General features: G+C 42.1%; 1 protein-coding gene across 2 annotated transcripts in view; it reads left to right on the plus strand.

Moving 5' to 3' along the window:
• Positions 1 to 918: 918 nt before the first annotated feature.
• tafa5a (TAFA chemokine like family member 5a) overlaps positions 919 to 21,549 on the plus strand; it is a 67,521-nt gene continuing 46,890 nt past the window's right edge. Inside the window, exon 1 of one of the 2 annotated variants that reach the window (XM_062461877.1) lies at positions 919 to 1,475. In XM_062461877.1, coding sequence (XP_062317861.1) covers positions 1,364 to 1,475 — 112 coding nt within the window. In that variant the 5' untranslated portion in view covers positions 919 to 1,363. The remainder of the gene's footprint in view (positions 1,476 to 21,549) is intronic. The other variant, XR_009930481.1, reaches the window with a different exon arrangement.

Genomic DNA, 21,549 nt, shown 5'->3' on the forward strand with positions numbered 1-21,549 from the left:
GTGGTAGGTAACTGAAGATACTGTATACATGGTGTCAGAGCTCTAGCTGTTCCAGGGAGTGTCAAAAGCTGCTGAAAGTAAACACAAGTGGAAACACACTTAATATTTGGAAACACACTCATGTTTACTCGTACAGAGTAAACATTGATTTACAACTTTTGGGGGGACATTAAGGATTTTGGAAGTAAAAGCTGCAAATAGCTTTGCAATTGGTAGGAAGGCCATTGCACTAATAGTTTACTGTTCCAAATAGCAATGTCTTTCAACTACAGTACAAAAAGATGTGTATAAAATTGAATACCCCTTTTGTGTGTTCTTAATTGGCTTCCTACACTCACTGTCAGCAACTGGTCGTATGAGTCCTGCAGACATGAACGCGCTTAAAATATTGACGTCACATGCGCTGTCCGCATCCTTATGGTGCTGAACCTTGGGCTGCTGTCTCCGTTAGACTGAAGTGTGGCAACGACTTTCTGTGTTAAACATAATTTCTTGACAATCTTAGTGAGTCCCACACGGTAGTAATCTGATGAATAACAATAATTTCTTTAGATTTCACTTTTGAGTGCTATTCTGACTACAAGCTTCACCAAACAACCCACTAACAGGCCTATACAGTGGATGAGGTTGTTTCACTGTCGCACTTGGCCAATCGAGTGGTAGTTTACCTGTCAAAAAATATGATGTCAGGATAATTCTATTTCCCCTTTGCAGCCTTAACCTAAAACACCCCACAGAGCGCTTGCTGTCAAAGTCAGACCTTTGCGTATTATCAGAAAAGCTCAGTTTCGAGCGTCTTATCTTTAGGAGTTTTTTCACGTTTTTGCAGTTAACCATTTCCGTGCTCAGCACCGTCATCCGTGCGGGTAATTCTCGCCTCCCTTAAATCATAGCAGTCATTCACTCGTTGCTGGATTTTCAAGAAGTCTCCTGCACTTTCTGTACTTCTCTTTGCTATTCTCTGAGACGGAGTTTACACGCCGCAGGTGTTTGGCACGCTGGTTGAAGGGACGGTCCCCTGTCCAAAGCTTCTCTTAACATTTTGGATACAAAGATGACGTATGTCGTATGTTACTAAAACTAGTAAATTACGTATTGGAGTCATTTATGTGTTATGCAGTCGGATTTACTGCTAAAGAACATTTGAAATTGTAACTGCACGCGGACGTCCATCGTTGAGCAGTTTGGATAGAATTCCGTTTTTCCTCCCTTGCACTATGGTCGGGCACCGCGGGCTATCTCACTCTAGCGCGGTCTGAAGATGTATTTTTGGGGGATTACTTGTGGCCAGAAGTGCTCTCACCGAGGGCGACACGGATACTGAATTGATCAATTTATTTTTGCTCTGGGGAACTGGAACTCAATGGCATCGTCTCGCAAACTGGGTCGCCGGAGGAATGTCACCGCCTGGCCAAGAATGTCTTCAACTTTCTGGGCTGCTGTGCTACTGACTAGCCTGCTGATCATTTACTGTGGTAGGTAAACTATCTTTAATAGCTACAACTAGCCTACACGTCCGACGGAAATGCTAATTTAAGGATAACAATTACCAGTATTAATTAACATGGCTGATTTGTATTTGTTACCTTTATGTTAAGAGAGGTTGTTCAAAGTACCTGCATCCTGTGCGCGACCTGACACGTAGGCTATTAACACGCACGTCATCGTACACGCACGTATTCAGAGACATTGAGAGAACGGTAGCCTATTTAATTATTGATATTAAGGGTTTACCTAAATACTTCCTGTCCTAGTTACAAAATGAGCAATATTCAGGACGCTTTCAAGACCTGTCAAAAGATCAGATTTCCACTAAATATGTACCTGCATGGCTGTTGTTACTGTTTGGGTTAATCAGCTTTCTACACCGCCTCTCCCAGAATATGTTTCTTCCTCATCACTGGCTCCCTGTTTGCAAGCCAATTTTTTTTGTCCCACAGGACAATATCTCCCCACGCCCTCCAAATCTGACTATCCTTGTCAGAAAAGCGCATTTCACAATTCCCACCTGAAGAGTCTACAGTACGCGTATACGTGTGGTGTTACGGTACAACACACAATAACTATCAGATAACCCGCTGCCTCAAATCCAACGTAGTAAATAATAAACTCTCGCATAAAGGTTGATGTTGCATTTGAAACAATAGACCAACCTTATGGAAGTAAAGGTTTCACGCAGTGCATCCCAGTTCTGTAGTTTTCCACGTGAACATGCATAGGACCTTTTCATCTCTGTTTAGAGCCACAAATGACTCTTTCACACCAGAAGACCAGAAAACGGATCATAGGGAGTTCAACCACTGTTGTGTTTGTACTTTAATGTAATTATATAACTTCAATTTTAAAGTACAGGGTTGTGAAAATAGACCCCATACTAAACTTAAGTATGTGATTGGTAGGTTTTACATTATGTTCATTTACCATGTATACCATGTCAAGAAAATACAAAACACTGCACTAGAAAATATAGGTATTCTTTGTTTAGAAAAGGAGCATCTATCTTTTATCTAACTCTCTCTATGCACTCATTCACTCACACTCACTCACTCTCGCTCACTGTCTCTCCCCCTTTCTCGCACACACACACACACACACACACACACACACACACACACACACAGACAATCGTGTGTTTTGAAATATATCATGTTGTGACGTATGCCTTTGATATCTCTTATCCATTGGGGCTTGATGCAGAATCAATTACAAACACATCAGCTTAGATTTGTCTCAGGAAACACTTAGCATTAAGGTAACATTAACTACCTTGCTAGTAAAGGCAAGTAAATGTTAACTTGTATTTTGTTTTGAAAACACAACATTTAACATCCACATACCCCTTATGTCCACACCTCATACAAAGCCTTTTTACACTTTTGTAAAAATAACAACCCTAACCCTATAATATAATAATATATTATCCTGCTAGGACTTAATATTACTCAAAGGACAAGCTATTTATTTGTATCTATGCTTTTATATTATCATAGCAATGTAGTTCCATGGTAGTTAATGCATCCTTAATATTAAGTATTGTCTTGCACAAAGGAACCATTGAGACAGTCACAATCATGTGAATCTCTTTCATCTGGCATAACAGACAAGCTCAAAATGAAAGCACTCTTTAATTCAGTCTCGAAAAAGGATTGTTTTGTGTGAGACGCAGCACAGAGAGAGGTGGACAGTGATACAGAGAGAGAAAGAGAGACAGAGGGAGAGAAAGAGAGGGATGCGTTTTCTTTTTTTTTTACCTCTTATGCTTTGAGATTTATCCTAGTCTACGCCATATTATTGAGTAGTATTTAGATAGAATATCGATTTCCAAAGATTTTTCCTGACCAATATAGAAATATACCGTATACCGACATATACCCTTCATTACATTTACATTTAGTCATTTAGCAGACGCTCTTATCCAGAGCGACTTACAGTAAGTACAGGGACATTCCCCCGAGGCAAGTAGGGTGAAGTGCCTTGCCCAAGGACACAACGTCAGTTGGCATGAACGGGAATCGAACTGGCAACCTTCGGATTACTAGCCCGATTCCCTCACCGCTCAGCCAACAGACTCCCACACTGGGTGACATTGGTTTTACTCAATATCACCCAGAGGTTGCAAATGTCTAACTAGTAGCATGTACGCTATGCTATATGATACAACCTGACATGAAAACAGCACCATGGTCCTGTTGATTGCTATGTTGTACGGTGTGTTGTAAGGAAAGCCTGCTGAACCATGTTCATAAAACACTCAAAATGGTCGTCCTCTTATCCCGGTGTATCTGTGTGGTTCGGCAAAGACAGGGGAGCGCGATCAGAGCTGTTAGGTTGGCACTTTAAGTTACTTTGAGTCTGGGTCGTCCTAGCGTTGTTTGTGTGGGTAAAGGAGCAGTAATGGACAGGAATGATGGGCACAGTACATACCATTTTCACAGCAGCTTGAAAGCCAAAACACCCCACTAGGACAATTTCAGCCACTGCTCTCAAAATGGCAGAGGTAATTCATCAGTGTGTGTGAGACCTGTAATTACTGAGCAATACTGCATACACAAACACACACACGCACGCACGCACACACACACTAACACTGACATGCGTGCACACGCACACACAGGCTCTCTCCCCTTCTCCATATGAATCTCTCTCCCTATCTTTCGAGTTCCTGTCTATCTCTCTCTCTCTCTCTTTCTCTAAGATACACATGCACACGCACACACACACAGAAAGGCAAATACGCTGAACACAGACACACAATAATATGTGTATCCTATGGTTTTTCATGTTTCCCTGGCTGTTGACTGAGATTACCCAGAGTGCCAGTGGAGGGACTGACAGCTTGTTAGGAAGGAGGACTGCATTGATTTCCCTGAGTCATGCAGAGACTGCCTTCTGACATCAGCTTGCAATGTGTCTCACTATCATGCCTGGTTTAATCACACTCTCCCACTCTGCTTCCTTGCTTGACTCTTCCTGTTGTGTGTGTGTGTGTGTGTTTGGGTATGTTTGTTGTGCACGTGTATGTCCCTGTGTGTGTCAATTAGGATTTGTGTGTGGAATACTCTTGTTTGTCATTGTGCAGATATCTCTCATGAGCACATTAAACTGTACAGAGACACACACTCTCCCTCACTCAGAGGCAGAGCTCGTCCAATGGAGCGGAGTGGGAGAGTGTGTGATTAGAAAGTAGATGAGATTACAAAGTCATTTGCATGAACTGTGTCAGCCTAAGGTCGTAGCTGTCTTCATTAGGGTCTTCAACTGTGATGTGACGATAGGCACATATTAAGAATATGAGATTTTAAACACATTGTTGCCCTTGTTTCTGTGTGCTGGCTCCCTCCCCTGGTTGATGGCTGTCATGCCAGGTAACCTTATCTTAACGTTTTCTCATCAATCACGCCGGTGGCGCTAGAGGTCGTGCTGATGTTCGATTTGAAAACCAATGAAAAACGGATCAGACAATAGCGTCATTCTCTGGGCGGCATTGCCCTGACTGGAGCCCCGAGCAAATGAAATTATGTCAACCTTGTGCTCCGGGGTGTCATTTCCTGTCTTCTTGCATCCTTTCTTCTCCCTTTTGTCCTTATCAGTTTTGCATTAGGTGACAATCTGGGATCCTAGCTTAGTCACAATACTCTCCGCCAGATTCACTTCATCGACTGATTTTACGTAACCAACTCATATTAAAAGAGCAAAACGGATGTTCTAATTTCAGTTTAAAATATACCTTGAGGCTCAGGCCTTTATTGTAAGATTGTGGTTTGATTGCATTCCCGGTTAGTGTGATGACAGCATAAAGCAGAAATGGAGCCTTTCTTCACATACTAAGCCCCAGGGATAACTGCTTATGAGTGTTGCTTAGAATCAGCGCTCTCGCTTTGACATTTGTCATAGGTTGACAGACAAGGACGCTAACCAGCTGATGGATAATGAAGCCATTATTCACACAAGTTTCGAAGTGAGGCTCGTTTTCAAGATTTTCCAACAGAAATCCCAGATGAATACTTGACATGCTGCTCATGTTAAGTTATTTGACCAATCGAATCGTAATAAATTGGCTTGCCTTCCTTCCTACTATTGTTACCTTTGTCCAGTTATGAACCGCCTTGCTCCGACCCTGAGAGCTGATGTCTACCTTTGCATCTCATGCATATGTTAGGAATTGACCAATTCCCAGTTTCCTTTGATTTACTTCTATGAATTTCAATGTGATTTCACTCGATTGTGTCAGAGCTTCTCTTTTTTCCTCATGGTCAGAATAATCGGACTTTTCTGATGAAAGAAAATAGCACAACGACACCTGGTCACACCCCTAAAGGAAAAGGAAATCAGACCCCCAAATCAGATGGGTGTCAGACTGTCTATTTGGCACCCTGTGGAAAATTGGGGGGGGGGGGGGGGGGGGGGGATCAACCTTGAAAATCAAGCCTGGGATATTCAGGAAGGGTGCATTGACACCTGTAAACTGTGCACATATTCTCCTCCAGTTCTTATTATTTGAACTCAGTCAGCCATGGAATGTGACGTCCACTTCAAAGGGCACAGATGTAAATCGCTGACCTCTGGACCTTGTCGAGATTTCCTCACAGACGAGAAAGAGGGACATAATGTTCTTTTTGGCCAAGGTGCAGTCGTGTTATAAATTAATGTTTCATCCTCCTGGAGAACTTTACAGCCAGAGATGTCTCGTACGGAACAAACTGTTCTCACTTGGACTTTTATGTGAGGAGGAGGGAGAGGAGAAGGGGAAGGAGGAAGGAGGAGGAGGAAAGATGTGGGAAATGTCACTGAAAGAAAGGGTGTGATTTCACAAGGCAGATGGGAGTTAATATAACGATCGTGGGGGGGGGGGGGGGGCACAATCACTGGAAATGCATTTGGGGGAATCGATGTCCTTGTGTGCATTTCAGGGCAAGCCAGAACAAGATCGGGGAAAAGGAGAGAAGAAGAAGAGAGAGAGAGCAAGAGCAGATGCAGTAGAGGGAGACATCTTGTAGAGAGAGACAGAGAGAGAAATATATAGTTTGTTAGCAGTTTTATAGGGTGTTTTACCTAATCCCAGTTGCACACGATCCATGTGTTCAGTTCCCACACAGTTTATATCTGAGAAATCGCAATTGCAGTACGCAGCCTTATTTTGCTGTCCACTTTCCGGCAACTGGCGATGTCCGTCTAAAGTGACACCACTATTGAACACTTGTAATTGAGCATGCACTCAACACTATTATTTATGACTCTCGCTACCAGCCAGTAACAAGTAGGCAGGCTACTCTCAGCCACTAACACAGGCGGGTAGTGAATCAAATCATACAGATGTATCACTCAATTAGCACCACCGCCTCACACTCCCTCTCTGCTTTATGTTCCTTTTGTTCACTTGCTTCCCATCTTTTTACGAATGTTATCACAATGAAGTTGAGGAGCACTGCGGGGGGACGTGTTTGATTATCCTGGCTGGCAGACCATCCATCTGTGCGGTAGAGGTAAACAGAAGAGCAATAACGACTCAACTAAGATAAGAAATTGATTCATTCCCGTTTCGTTTTATCACTCAGTTTTACAATTACCTCAAGTCAAGTCATTATATTTTTTTAAGGATGTTGTTGGTCCCTTTGTAAGTCGGAACACTTATCTACCCCACCAACATCGCCCCCCCCACACACACACACACACACACACACACACACACTTCCTCTCAAAGTGCTGACATTCTGTTTGCCATGCTGAGAATACACAAGTGGCAACATACTTTGAGGTTAAGAGCAATTGGGATGTTTGCATCCCCAAGTGTTTCCCCAACGGTAACGGCAGTATGTGAGAACTGTGTTGATTGCAGGACTTAAAAGTGTGGGTGAGTGTATTTGTGTGTGTGTGTGTACTTGTCGAATTCAGAAATCCAATACTTTATGTGCAATAATGCAACATCTTTATTCTTCCTCAACTGTACAACTGTAAGGTCATGGCAACTGTGAAAATAGTGTGATGTCAAGTCCCATAAGCAGCTCCCACACCAAGACACAGCTCAGATTACAGACATCTAACCTAAGATTCTGAGGAGGCTGTCTTGGTCTTCAGGGAAGACAGCAGGAAGCTTGGTCCTTTTCTACTTTCTTCCAGTCTTAGGTTCATTTTGCTCACTGGTCAGCGTTCGTCCATCTCCATGCTATAGACTTTGATGGTCAGTGTTTCCCCTGACCATCAAAGGGGGGGGAGGGGACAGGGGGGGCGACGGCGACCATGTAGAGACAGAAATGACATGCCGTCGTGTAAATAAGATGAATAACATAAGGCCTTTTAGTTTGTTTAATAAAAGAGCAAGCTATACACCTGTTTTATAGGAAAGGTAACCTGAAATGACTTATTTTGTGATCGGGCGCTATATATAAAATGTATTAAAAAACCTTGACCTTCCAGGGGGGGGGGGCGGGGGGTGCCGTTGGGGGGGCGGGCGCCCCCCTAATATAATGGTAGGGGAAACACTGATGGTTTCCCACAAGATGTGACCATGAGCACTTTGTGATACATGCTAAGACATATGTTCTTTCCCCTGGCTTTAACTCATCTGGCTAACACAGTTAGCAACCCAGCTTTGATCTTTGGAGGCTGCTCTCTAGATACCGTAGGCTCCTTTGGTGTGCACTCCCTGTCCACTGTAATCACCGAGATAAACACTGGCAGCATTATGTAACAATTAGGCCAGGGAGCATGACATCAAACAACTTTCTGTAGACCGGCAGTACAGAAGAAGAGGAGGAGGCCGGGAGGTGGAAGCAGTCCAAAAACAACCCTGAACGGGGGAGAAAAGAGGTGGAACCGAGGATGAGCCATGGTAGTACAGTAATCATCTGAAGCCCTCCCTATTCATTGGGGTTTTTGTTCGATCAGGGTCAGGTTCTGTCCACAGGAAGGAGGAGCGGTTCTCCACCAGGTGACTTCACCTCCTGTTTCGGAGTGGTCATCACAACAACGCTGCATTACCTTACACTGTTATTGGCCAAACGCAAGACCTTGTTGGACAGTTTCAGGGGTGGGGGAGGGCTGGGGGGTTTCTGCGGAAAAAAGAAAACCTTTTTAACCCCTTTTGTCATCCTGTTTCGCCCGCGAGACAAAAATGCTGCCTCCCCCTCCCTCAGTTACTACGCACTAAATTCTAACAAATATATTTTTTAGACGCTACACATGTTATACATCATTGGAAAGCTACGATTCTTGTGCTTCCATTGAAATAAACCAATTCAAGATCAAGTCGCAATAGCAAGCAAAGTCAACGTCTTTTTCCGGTGAACATTCCTTCAACAATGCCAAAGAAAAAAGTTTTACTCACCCTAAGTGGTTCAAATAGGTCCAGGTGTGCAAATCATGCCATCAAAACTTGATCTGCTTACAGTCCCAAGGGTTCAAAGTATCTAACCATGTAAAGTAATTCGTCCAAATACAATGTTTTACGTTCATGAATAGCCATTATCCTTTGTTTCATTATGCAAGTTAGCCGACGGAAGAAACAACTTGTTCACATAAAAGTGTTCTTTTCTCCGGTTAGCAACGGAGTATTTACAATATGAAGGCATCAAAATGTCCGTTGAACCCTCCCCTTTTGATTGACACCTTGTTTGACCCAATAGGAGCTTCCATGCCCCGTTGACAGCCCTCTAAAGCCAACTAAGTCTGTGCGTCCTGCCCCCCCACCCACCCCCCCCCCCCCCCCCCACTCGTTCTAAACAAATTTCTCGAACTGGCTTCGACTGGCTCTGAAATTATCTCGTTAGCCTTGTAGCTGACAGCTAGCTGAAAATGCCAATACCTCATTTGTATGCGTCTGTGGAGCCTTCAAAATAACAGTCGATTGCGCAATATGGTTGACAGAATCAGTGTTCTTTGTGCGCCAATCCTTGGAATCAGATAAAGCACTCCAATGTGTTCATGCTTCAGTTTTTGTGTTTCAGTAATACTAATTAGGGATTTAGCTATTATATATGATAGTTCTAAGTACCATCTTTCATTAGAGATAACAATTATGAAAAATAATACCTTTTTATCCTGAGTATTTGACCTTGGTTACAAAGGGTCATTTTGGAGTCTCCAAAAGGCCCTTTTAGAAAATGCCTGGATGTACTCTTATAAAAACATGTGTCAAATATGAATATATTGTGGTATTATGTTTGACTTTTGATTTGAATTGGGTAAGGCTTCAACCTGTGGTCCAATTTAGTCTTCCAGCTAATACCTACCACCTCTAGGCCTCTTCAGGCCTCTGTTTTCAAAACAAAATCTAGGCGGAAATAGAAATTTTCACTTTCCTTGTGTTCAAGCTTCTATTACTCAACACTAGTAGGACTGACAGGGGCCCTGACAACAGGGGACATAACTTCAGAGTGTCAGCTTTCAAAAGAGATCATTTACATGCATGTACTCCAAATGGTTCAAGAACAGCTTCCAATTTACTTTGGGTATGCTGTTTAGGCGTTTTTAGGCACATTTAACAGGAGGCTGTGGTTTTGCTTGGGCGTTGTTGGTGTGTGCAAGGGCATGGATGTGGGTGCGATTTTTGCGGTGTATATCTGTGTCTGTGTGTCCTGTTTGTGTGTGTTGCTTGCTCTGAAGTATATGGACGGTGTGAATTTCTTGCTCTACAGGTGTGTGTATAACAACATCAATGACAAGTTGTTGTGTTAGTCAGAATAAATGGTGGGTCCTGGGCATGTATGCCTCTGGGTGACTCAGCCTGCGGAATCTAACCCATGTTCACCAGCCAGCCATTACACTAATTTAATTACCTCTAAGTTCCATATTTCTTTGCTGTAGGGAAAAAAGCCTGCCTGGAAGCAACTCAATTCTCATTAGGCAAATTAATTCATGGGAGGGTTACAAATGGAAAGAGAGAACTCTGGTCGTAGTTCATTCTCATAGGCTAGAGTGGCGGTTTAGCATGATGAAATGGTAATACACAACTTGTGTGATTTTGTTGAAAACATTCTGACAGATTTCTGGAATGTTCCGTTTCTGCTGATTGATTGGATGTGTTCTGAGGCAGCGTATTGTAGGTTAAGCCTGTCCCACTTTGTAACACAACAATACTGCGGAGTACATCATCAACTGTGCTTCATGGAATAGATGGAAGGATGGATGGATTTGTGACAATACAACAGACAGATGAAATTCGGAATTAAGATCTAAAACCATGGTCACGACGTGTCCATTCCAATACGGTCAGCAATCCTCCTGTACTCCTCTCTTGTACCAAATTCCGCAGCTACATATCGACAGGGAAAGGAATATTAAAAACGCCTGATATTGTGCTTTTACAGCTCTACTGAAACTGGTACTGAAGATGGAGTTACAGCTCTTTGGAGTGGTCTTGGAGTACCTTGGCAAGTGCTGGATTGAGCTGCTGTTGGGTTGTGTAGAAAATATTTAGTGAAACCAGTATGTGGAAGTAAACATGCTAGTGAGTGTTGACCGTACTGAAGCCCAGGATCCCAAAGGCTCAGACAGTACAATGCTCAGCGCAGCATAACAGACCAAATTACTTGTGCATTCTTTGCAAATTTTCCAAGCTCTTGTTCCTGTGAGAGTAAACTTGACTTTTTCTGCGCTAACATTTCAAGTGGTCTGTTAAAAGCTTGTTAAAATGCTTTTGAAAGTGCATCTCCGAGGACTTTGGTTCTGAGGCTATTAAAAAGACCCCACTGCTTGTTTCGTTGTGGGATTCTGTTGTGTCATTTTTAGAAAGCAAGCATTTAAGCTCCTGTGTGACTTTAAAACAACATTATTCTAGTTCTATTTTCACCAGACTGTTTTCAATGTCAGTCAGTTAGTTACTCATTCACTCTCTCTATATTGTATCCTTTTCAAACACAAACACACATTTCTAGTGGATAGAGAAAATAATGAAAAGACTGCAACATACCCGAAGAGATATTCACCTCCACATATTGGCCACATTTACGAATCGACTCCCGCAATATTAGACCAGACGCTTCCTTTGTGCAAAGCCACTGTGCAAATGACATTGGGTATATTCCTGGAGGGCCACATCAATAGGAATGTTCTCTTTTTCTCTCCCTTTTCTCTCTCTATTGTGGAGGGAAAACAACAGAGGAAGGGAGGAATGATGCTGGGAGTAGTGCACAGAGGAAGACAAAACCCAGCCAGTCAGGGGAAATTGTTCCGTCCAGTGATCTAACAGCAAAGGGAACAAACACATTTGATGCGATAAATAAGTAAAGATTGTGGCCCGGTAGGGGGTGTACCTTCAAAGGCTGCTGTGAACATGACGGCAAGAGAAAACCTTGTAAAGTGTTACCCAGAACAAAATCAATTACTTTGAGATTCCATAGCAATTAGTTACCATGAATACTGTTATTTCCAGTGGTTACAGCATACTGTACAAAATACACACAGGCATAATTGGACATCTACAAAACTATATATGGAATTATTGTCCTGAAAATCGGAATATGCCACCAGTGACTGTGCAGTCAGGGCTGTGCACAGTTGCATATTGTTGTCATAAACTTAAATGGGGTGAAACTGGACCTTGGGGATGTATAATATTATAATGTTTATGCGTGTTAAACTTGCACAAACACGCACACACACACATTCACATTTGCAAGTTTCACACGTGCTGTGTACTTGAACAATCATGTTATGTTTACATCAGCGACTTCCAGAATGATTTAAAATTTCACGTCAAAATATTTTGGTCTTATAAAGTCAATTAGTTCCTCTAAACAGGCTCACAGTTCCTTCTTAACAGGTTCCTTCTAAAGTGATTCACAGTTTTTGCTTTTGTTTATGGACAGGTGTAAATTGCTTTCTCCTTGGTGTTAATTTGGGGCCCAGAAAGATGTGCGCTGCAGTCTTGTCTTGGGGAACTGTGCCACAGACTGCATTATCCTCTGCTTTGCGAGTGTATGCACATGCACACACATGCTCACACTTACAGTGCACACTCTTCACTCTTTTCCTGTCGTCCTCTATCTCTTTCTCTCTCACACGCTCCTCCCTTTCTCTTTTTCTTTCTCTGTCTATCACTCACTCACACACACACGCACACATACATCCCTCTCCGTTCTCTCTCTCTCTCTCTCTCTCTCTCTCTCTCTCTCTCTCTCTCTCTGTTACTGTAACAAACACACACACACACACCCTTAGGCTCCTGGGCCTTTATTAGAGTAATTACTGATTATGGCAGGTGCTCCAAGCAATCTCCACGGCCAGTACATGTATATTCAGTGTGATGTTCTGAGCCTTGTGGGGCCTGTTCTCATACTGTGAGTTCCATTGACTGAGACTTAGACCTTGATTGACTTTCTCGACTTCACACAATACCCGACTTTTGTTTGTTTTGGTCCTGTTGGAGCGGAGTGGGTGAAGGCCACATCATGCATATTGATCTTCTGTCACAAACTATTTCAACATTGGGCATGTGTGTGTGCACACGCGTGTACGTGTCTGTGTGGGATGAGTGCGTATGTGTTACTTTGTGTGTGTGTGAGTGTGTTAAGGGTGGGGTTGGGGGGTACTAGCTTACCAAGACAAACTGTATTACCACCGTATTATGTCCATATTGTGACGTTCATGTGTGTCTAGTACTCCTTTACACGTCAAATTGTGTTTGACTCCAGCTTTGCCATTTAAACTTTTTGACCTCTAAGAGGCTTCTAACCTTTCACAGTTTAAACGTTAACGCCTAGGGGCTGTCAGACAAGTCCAGGCTGTCGGTCTCCGAAATGATTTTCTAATTTGATCAAATCCAGTGAATCCAATACTTGATATGCAATAACGTAAAGCAATGTCAAGCCAATTTTATATTTGTTAAACATTTTAAGGGGGATTATTTTTGACAAAGAGGTTTGTGTTTTTGATCTTGGTTATCCCTTCCATTATTCATATAGCAGAGCAACAAGGATCGTTTACACCACATACTGTAATTCGTTTTGATGTCACCAGCATTAATATTTATCCCGACTTAACTCTCCAAGCAAATGTTTTGACATCTGTTGTTCTGAAGTTAACATTCCAAAGTGGGCAGCAGTTCAGATCTTTTGTTTTACCTAATACCCACAACAGAGGTCTAATTACCTCGTCCACTGGTAATTTCCACTGATGTGTTTAAAGATTTAGCACGCCATGGTTTTACAGTGAAAGGTGTGTTTTCAGCAGTATTAGCAGTTTAGCAGTTTAAAAAGGCCAGACGAAAGCAAATCTGTAACTGGGGACTTATGTAGATACAATCACATTTTTGTAACTCATAAACAACCTCTTATCTTGCCTGACGGGGCATTTGACAGCAGTCATATCTGTGATTGTTTTCAGTTGTTTTTATATTCTGTATTTTCATGAAACAATATTGTTCTACGCAGTAAGCACAGGCAAAATGCTATCCATGTTCCTGCCTTGTATGACGGTGTAAGATGTTACTTTAAAAGGAAATCAATACTAAATTTGAAAATGCTAGGTCCATTCCATTAAACGTTTTCCCATTCCAACCTAAAGAGATATATATCTCTCTTTTTTTTTACCTTGACATTAACTAAAAGCAAAGTTGGTGTGGTCATTTGTATTTTCATCTTCATTAGAAAAAAAGCAAAATTTCCCTTGAAATTAATTTGGATTACAGTGGAACCATTAAATTACTGCATTCTGACTACAGCACAAGTTATCAAACCTGTAAATGGGTACTTCTCAGCTTTGATTGACAGCTCCCACCAAACATACAAGAAGAGAACACACTTTTGGATTTAGAAGACGTTTGCTTGTTGCTAGTAATGAAGACCCTTGTTTTTTTCCCATTGAGCTACTGCCATTAACCTATAATGCTCATTTTAAAAGCAAGGATAATATGCTGATAGGAAGCTTGTTTGTTAGTATATTGACCCTTTACAGGAGCTGTTAATGATTTATAATTGTATAGTCAAAGTATAATAAACAGTAAATCCTGATAGTAAGCAAAGTAAGTAAGTACTTGATTGAGAATTGCATGATGGGAAAGTTTTGCAAGGCATGGTGAGGGGTGGATTTTCACTCAAAGGCGGGAAATAATGGAAATTTATCCAAGTTCAAGTGGAAGGTTCCTCAAAAATGACTAAAAGACAGGTCTCAAATACTGTAAGACAAACAAGTTCTATATGAGTCTAACTGCGAGAAAGAACAAACTGGGCACAAAAGAAAGAAATGTAATTAGCGCTTAAGCTCTATCTCCATTCACAGTGACCCATAAAAATGTGTGTATTATAAACACATGGCTGGCTGTTCAGACTGCTTCTTTAATGTAAAACAGAGAAGAAGTCTTTCCGCTTTTAAGTAGTCGGTTCTCTTCACTGCATATGATCTGAGAAAAGAAAATACCTATAGTCTTAATCTTCTCATCCTTTCCCAGTTTCCACAGCTAATCTAATAGGCACATTATTCAGCCTGCATCTATTAAAGTAGAACCCCTAGATTTATTGCTCAGGTTTTAGTCTATGGTAAAGGAACACATTAGGGAGATGATATCGCAGTCTATGGAATGATTATGCACACTTGCAGAAGAGAGGGGGAAGGCTGGCTTAATTAAATGCAAGGCCTTGCTTTATACATCAGTGCCTTCCTCACAAGTAGTGCGGTCCACTTATTCCTGCCCCGGTTTGGTTGCAGGGCGCTGAGCTACATCTTTTTTCTCACCAATTTCAGAGGCTTTGCCTAAATAATAGATATATAAAAAATCCAGCCAAGGGTTTAAATTTAGCATCTGCGAGAGTTTAAGTACCTTAAACTGTAGACATTCTATGCAGAGCTCTAAACTGACTCATCTAAACTGTGCTAGCGTCATGCAAATAACTTTGGTTTGCTACCTTTCATTTTTGGCTTTCCCAATAATTGTGCTTGATGCCTGTGATTACAATCCTCATAATGAGGTTTTTATTGTATGTATAAACTCCATTCTACATGTCAACAGTAGAAAATGTGGTGTGTGTGTGTGTCTAGGGTGTGTGTGTATGCCGTCGGCATAAATTGGGACTGTTGTGTCACGTTGTTTCCACCGCAAAATATTTCATGGAGGAAGCTCCCCAACTGAAAGATAATTCAATCTGAAGCCTGTATTTCCTTCCAGTTTGACCCATGGTATCGTTTTGAGCCTGTAGGCTCTGACAATTTGAGCACTTCTCAACACTGTAACCCTTGTAAATTGTATCCCAGTGAGACGTGGAGAAGATATTGCAGTGAATGTATCAGTGTGATAGTATGAGAATCGTGACATGCAGCAAATGCCTCTTCCCTCCAAAAGGCTGTATATCAAGAAATTGGGATATCTGTGAGGCTTTTTTTTGTACTAGATGGGGCTATCACAGTTACAGACTTGTTTCTCCCAGTCCTTCTGTGATGCATCATCCTGGTGCAGCCAGCCATTGTGGCCTTCTGTTCAGAGCTTTTCTTTTCCTAAACTAAATCAAGTTAAAGTTAAATGTGCCAGGCATGCCGAAGTGGAGTCTTGCGGCCCCTGAATAATGTAAAGAAATTGCTCCTTTGGCTTGTTTGCAGATCTGCTCGAGGTTGAACTAATTTAAAGAATGCTTTCAAAACCGTTACATAAGCGAAATGGCTGTGTGTGTGTGCTTGTGCATGTGTGTATTTTGGTCTGTGTTTGTATGCCTATTTCCCAATGCTCTCCAAACAAATTACCGCATGCAGGGAACCTGACCTTTTACCCATTCATTTATTTATATTTGGGAATGCTTATCTTCTTTTCCGTCCAATTTGCAAGGCCAGATTGCTTTATGTTGTGGTTGTAGCCTATGGCTCCAGCCTGTTGAAGAGGAAAAGGTAAATCGAATACCAAGGTAGGCACATACGCAGCATGAAGCCTGTATTTAAGATCAAGTGCAAGTCCATCTGGCTCTTTTCTCGTCCATTGAGCTCTCCTGACCTCAGGGATTATGTGTGTTTGCATGCGCCAGTGTCCATTATGGGCATCAATCAGCCAGGCACACCAACACAGAGAGAGAGAGAAAGAGAGAGAGAGAGAGAAAGAGAGAGATGAGGGGGGAGGTAAAAAGGAACAAGAGGAAGGAAGAAAAGGAATTAAATAAATAATTGAGAAAGGACGTGGACCGTGGATCTGTCTTTGAATTTGTGTAGGCAGCAACGTGAGGGAAGAAAGCTGAGGAATTAAGGCAGCACGGTAGAACTCCTTGTAGTGACTTAGCTGCTAGAAATAGCTGCTAAAGTTCACAAAAAGGCGACAGTAATGAGTGACTTCATTTCCTGCCGCAAAGACTTTGGAACAAACTTCCTGAAGTGTACTCGTGAATGTGGGGGCTCACAGCACCTGTTGCCACAGCATACAACCCAAGGTAAAAGCACCTAGGGGAGAATTCATTCTGTGGCGAGGGACGTCAACCGTGGGACAAATCGGCACGGGTGAACAGCGAAATCCTGGTGTCACTACCTAATCCGCTTTCCGGCATTCGAAACTACTCACACCCTTTGACATGAATCATACACAATGACAGACAGTCACACGCACACACACACACGCACAGTCGCACTCATGCGCCTGTCGTTGTGTCATTCTCAGGCACAACATCGCAGCCTGCGGCGCCCCTCCACAAGACAGATGCGTCTAGTTGCTCTGTCGAGAGGTGAAGACATCCTGCTTTATTACCAAGTCACAAAATCACCTGCTGTCTAAAGTAAGGTTGCCAGGTTTCATTTCAGTAGACAGGAAATGCACATTGGGTCCAGGGGGATAGAGGGGACGGGGACGGAGAAGGGCTTGTTATGATCTTTCATTTGATGTAAACATCCACCCTGCTCTGTCCTACCACGACTCCTGGTCTTCTCAGAAGAATTTGGTTTGGCCAAGATTGTTTCTCTCCCGCTTCTGAGCTGTACAGAGACAGGTGCTTTATGTGGTGCCTTCTGAATGTCCTTGTGTGCTTTGCATAGCAATGACCGGAAACAGATATAAATTCTGCACTGAATTTGGAATAAATGTATTCCCATTTGACCTTCGGGCAATAAAATTCATAAAGTGTCCTATCTTTTATGGGTACATTAAGATTTTTTTTTTCTCCTATCCGCTTTCCAGACAGTAGCTTATGTGTGGAGCCAGAGTTGTGGCCACTCTCATTGGAATGCTAAAATGTTCTTCCCTTTCTGGCCCAAGCAATCACTTTATATCTGCTATTTCTCAAAAGATATAGCTTTTTAATTTGTTGGTCAGCTATTCTTCAGCCCTATTTTCCTGCACTAAAAAACCTATTGTTCACTTTTATATGCCGTCAGATTTGCTTATTAGTCTTTAAATGCACATTGCACAATTGTCACATTGCAATCTGTTTCTGGATAGTTTTATGGTGGAGTCTATTAAGTTCTCATATTTACCATGCTTGAATCATGTTCTTTAGTCTTGATATATGGAAACCAACTTTATTAAATTGGCTTAACTCTAGACTGTAATATATAATAACGTCATTATCAACCTTGTATGAATATATACAATACACAAGCCTTTACTTGTATATGTCACAAGTCACGTGAATAGCATTTTGAGTTCCATATTTATTCCTCACCCAAGGTTCCAAGGTGATTACACAGGTAATAAACCTCATCACAGGCCTACAGAGTAGCTTGTGTAAAGTTTGTCCCAACACATCTGTTTTCCCAACTCTTTGTCAACATGTTATATTGTGTTCCACTGTGAGGGCATCGTTCAGGATCTTAATGATTGACTGTGTTGTCGACAGTTGTCACTGGTCCTATGATGACAGTGGCCATTTATCACAGTGTGTGTAGATTGGCTCTCTGCCAGTGTTCTCCATGGGAACTGGTTAAAAGTCATGCAGGGCGCTCTTACACATTTTCTTGACGTTATATAGCTATTTAGCTAATATAGTCCTATTAATGTGTGGTTATTGAGCTGGACCAGAGACCCTTTCAGAGAATCAAATGTATATATTTGAAAATATGGGCAACTAAAGTAAGAGTTGAGAACATATTATTTCTGGGCACAGCAGGTATAATTGAAAGCATGCCAGAAATACCATATTTTAGGTCCTGTCATTCATGTGTTCAATTAAAAGGAGAAGGACATCAGGAGACACACATTTCAGCTCACACTGTCCTTAGCTGCAGGCTTTTACAAAAGCACCATCTGTCAAAGGAAGCTTTGGTAGCAATAGATCCATACATTTTGCGCTACATCATTCATAATGATCTGGAATATGAAGAAACAAAACCATTATCTATCTGTCTATCTTTCTGTCTATACGTCCGTCCGTCCATTCATCTACAGTATATATATATTCTACACACATATGTGCAGATATATACTATGACTGATTGCATAATCTTTTAAAGAACACTCAAAAGGTAAAATGTCTCCAGTAGATGGACTAATTTGTGATGATTACGCTGCAGGTAAATGTCAAAGTAATTTCTGGGAGGACAAATGGAATAAGGACGTAAATGTACAGAGCTCTTTGTCTTGTATGGGCAAGGTTTTCAATGTAGCTGTTTGTATTCTGTTTAAATCGATGACCACTTCTGGCCATTTATCTTTAATAATTCTACAGTACGGTACTTCTTAGGCTTGGCAAAGGTTGAGTGTTGACTTTAGCTAGGCAACCATGACTGTTTTGCAGTTCCACTTTACCCCTTCTCTGGGCTATGGAGAATGGAAGACATGATATTGGGGTGTGGATTACAAATACATGTACCAATAGTAGTTGGTACATGTAGTTTAGTCTAGCACACAACCACAGTACAAATGTGTGTGGTTTGAACCATTGTCCCTTTAACAAATTCTTGTCATTTACACGCGTTTCCCATTGTGTTTTAAGTTTGTTTTTTTGTATCTACATGAGACGGTTTCATGTAAACTGACGTGTGTTTGGTTCGGTGGACCTCAAGAACACTAGTGGTCGCCATGGCAGCATGTGACGAGGATCCAAATAAACTGTAAACAAACAATGAACGGCTTTCCCATGTCGGCGTCTGGTCAAAAGGGTCAGTGCCTTCGTCAATATATTAAAATCCACTGTTGTTGACATTTTCATTGGCCCCTTTTGTCCGAGTTTCATTTTCAGCCCAGGCAGTTGCATCTATGGCAACCACTGATCTACTGGTGTTACCCCAACAACAAGCAGTATCTTAACGGTTGTACTTGGATGAGTTTAATCTGGGAAAACCTTGGATAATAAGAAAAGCACTTTCACACCCACGTTGTCAGCTGGATTGAACTGACCAGGCCTTGGCTGTTGACACTAATAACATCCTTTCAGTATTTGGATAGGTGTCAGTTTAGTGCGTTTTCATCCTCATAATGGGCTTGTCTTGTTGAGCCAATACAGTACAAAGGCTCAAAAACGTGGCTTATTTCCCCTATTGCACTGCAAGAGATATGATTCGCTGTTACGAATGCTCTCATTTGACTGATGTGCTGTGTCAAATGCATTGTAAAATTATGATTGGCAAAAAAAATCATAACTAGCAATTGATTTTATGTTTTTTTTGTTACGTTGGCATTCTGTGCCTTGAAAACAACTCAAAAGCACCTTAGTGTGTATTTCTTAATGGATCACATACAAAACATTAAATTTGGTAGCAAAATCCAATACATTCAGGAAAATCAATGCTTTACTCCTACAGAATGAAGTGCAAAAACAAGCTAAACATTACATTTTGACTGTAAAAACTGTAAAATTTTGGGGTCAGATCAATTGTCAAGCAACCCCAGGGACCTTCTAAGACTTGAAAAAAGGAACACAGGGTAGCGAAGCATCCTCAATGCTAACAGAACGCCCATCCCTTCCCCCTGCTAGGAGGACAGCGTGTGGTCACTTTGTTGCCATGGCTGCATGGCTGCCTCTTCGTCCCTCACAGTTTTTCGCCAGCGGGCGGACTTCTATCTCCACGGAGACCCCAAAAGATGACCCAATCAGCTTCCTGTGACTCGTCTGATCCTCTGTTCCCGATTCACCTGGCCCTGTGTTGATAGTGATTGGATGGAGCCACCCAAGGTGTGTTTGGCCAGGCCGTGATAAAGACAGGGCCGTATCGTCCGCTGCGAGACGGATCGAGGGAAAGAGCTGGGAAGAGAGAACGGCAACACAGTTAACACACACCAGGGGTTGGTTCACTATGAGTTCACCATGTTCAGTTGTGTTACACTGAAATGAGGTGTGTGTAATGGAAGAGCACACATCGCAAGAGTCCCTTTATCTTTGTTTTGCTGCCGCCGCATGCAGGATATGTCTCCACTGTCTTTCCTGCATGATTATAGACTTGACCATGATGTCTGGTTTTTGATCAAATGGCCATGAGGAGAAAAAGGACAACATTGCTGAGCAGCCAATATGTTGTACAGTTCCATGTTGATTTATGTTTAATATAAACTGCATAAAACTCTGGGTCTGTACATTTGTCCCATCTGAAAATCCTCAGGCCCTCTTCATCTGCTCCACAGACTTGACTAGCAGTCATTTTATCCTCCTACCTACTGCTACTTCCCCCAAATTAGTCCAGGGAGGAGATTGATCTGCTGGCTTTTTGTGGACAGGGAGTTAAGGGAGCCCCCCTGACTCGAAATCCCTCAACACTTCCGGATCTGTCATGGAAACTCCATCAAAGTCCCTCCAGCCAACCTTTGATTGGGATCTTTTCCATCAGCCCTGGAGTCTCCAGCCCTTGCGGGAGTGATTATTGCTGTGTTTTTTCCCCCCCATCATCGATTACCTTTCTGCCCCGCTGTCTGTCAATGGCTTCTTATTTCATGTGAGCAAAGGGGGAGGGGGTGGAGAGATATCAAACCTCGCTTTCTTAATCGTCATCTGTCGTCTCAAAGTCATAGAGGAAATGAAACTGTCCAATACTGAATGTTTCAATGCCATTTCGTCAGATATGGTTGTGATCACTGTGTATGCCGTGTCCGACTGCTGTCGGGTATTAAATAGTTGAAGTGGGTGATAATAAAATTATATAATATGACATTTCTGCTCCTGCTGATCAAGGTTTCAATCTTTGTCTGACAGGTTTGTCTCCCTTTCCCATGCAGACCACTAC

The sequence above is a fragment of the Osmerus eperlanus genome, chromosome 5 (assembly GCF_963692335.1).
Source record: "Osmerus eperlanus chromosome 5, fOsmEpe2.1, whole genome shotgun sequence".
In the NCBI taxonomy this organism is placed as follows: Eukaryota; Metazoa; Chordata; class Actinopteri; order Osmeriformes; family Osmeridae; genus Osmerus; species Osmerus eperlanus.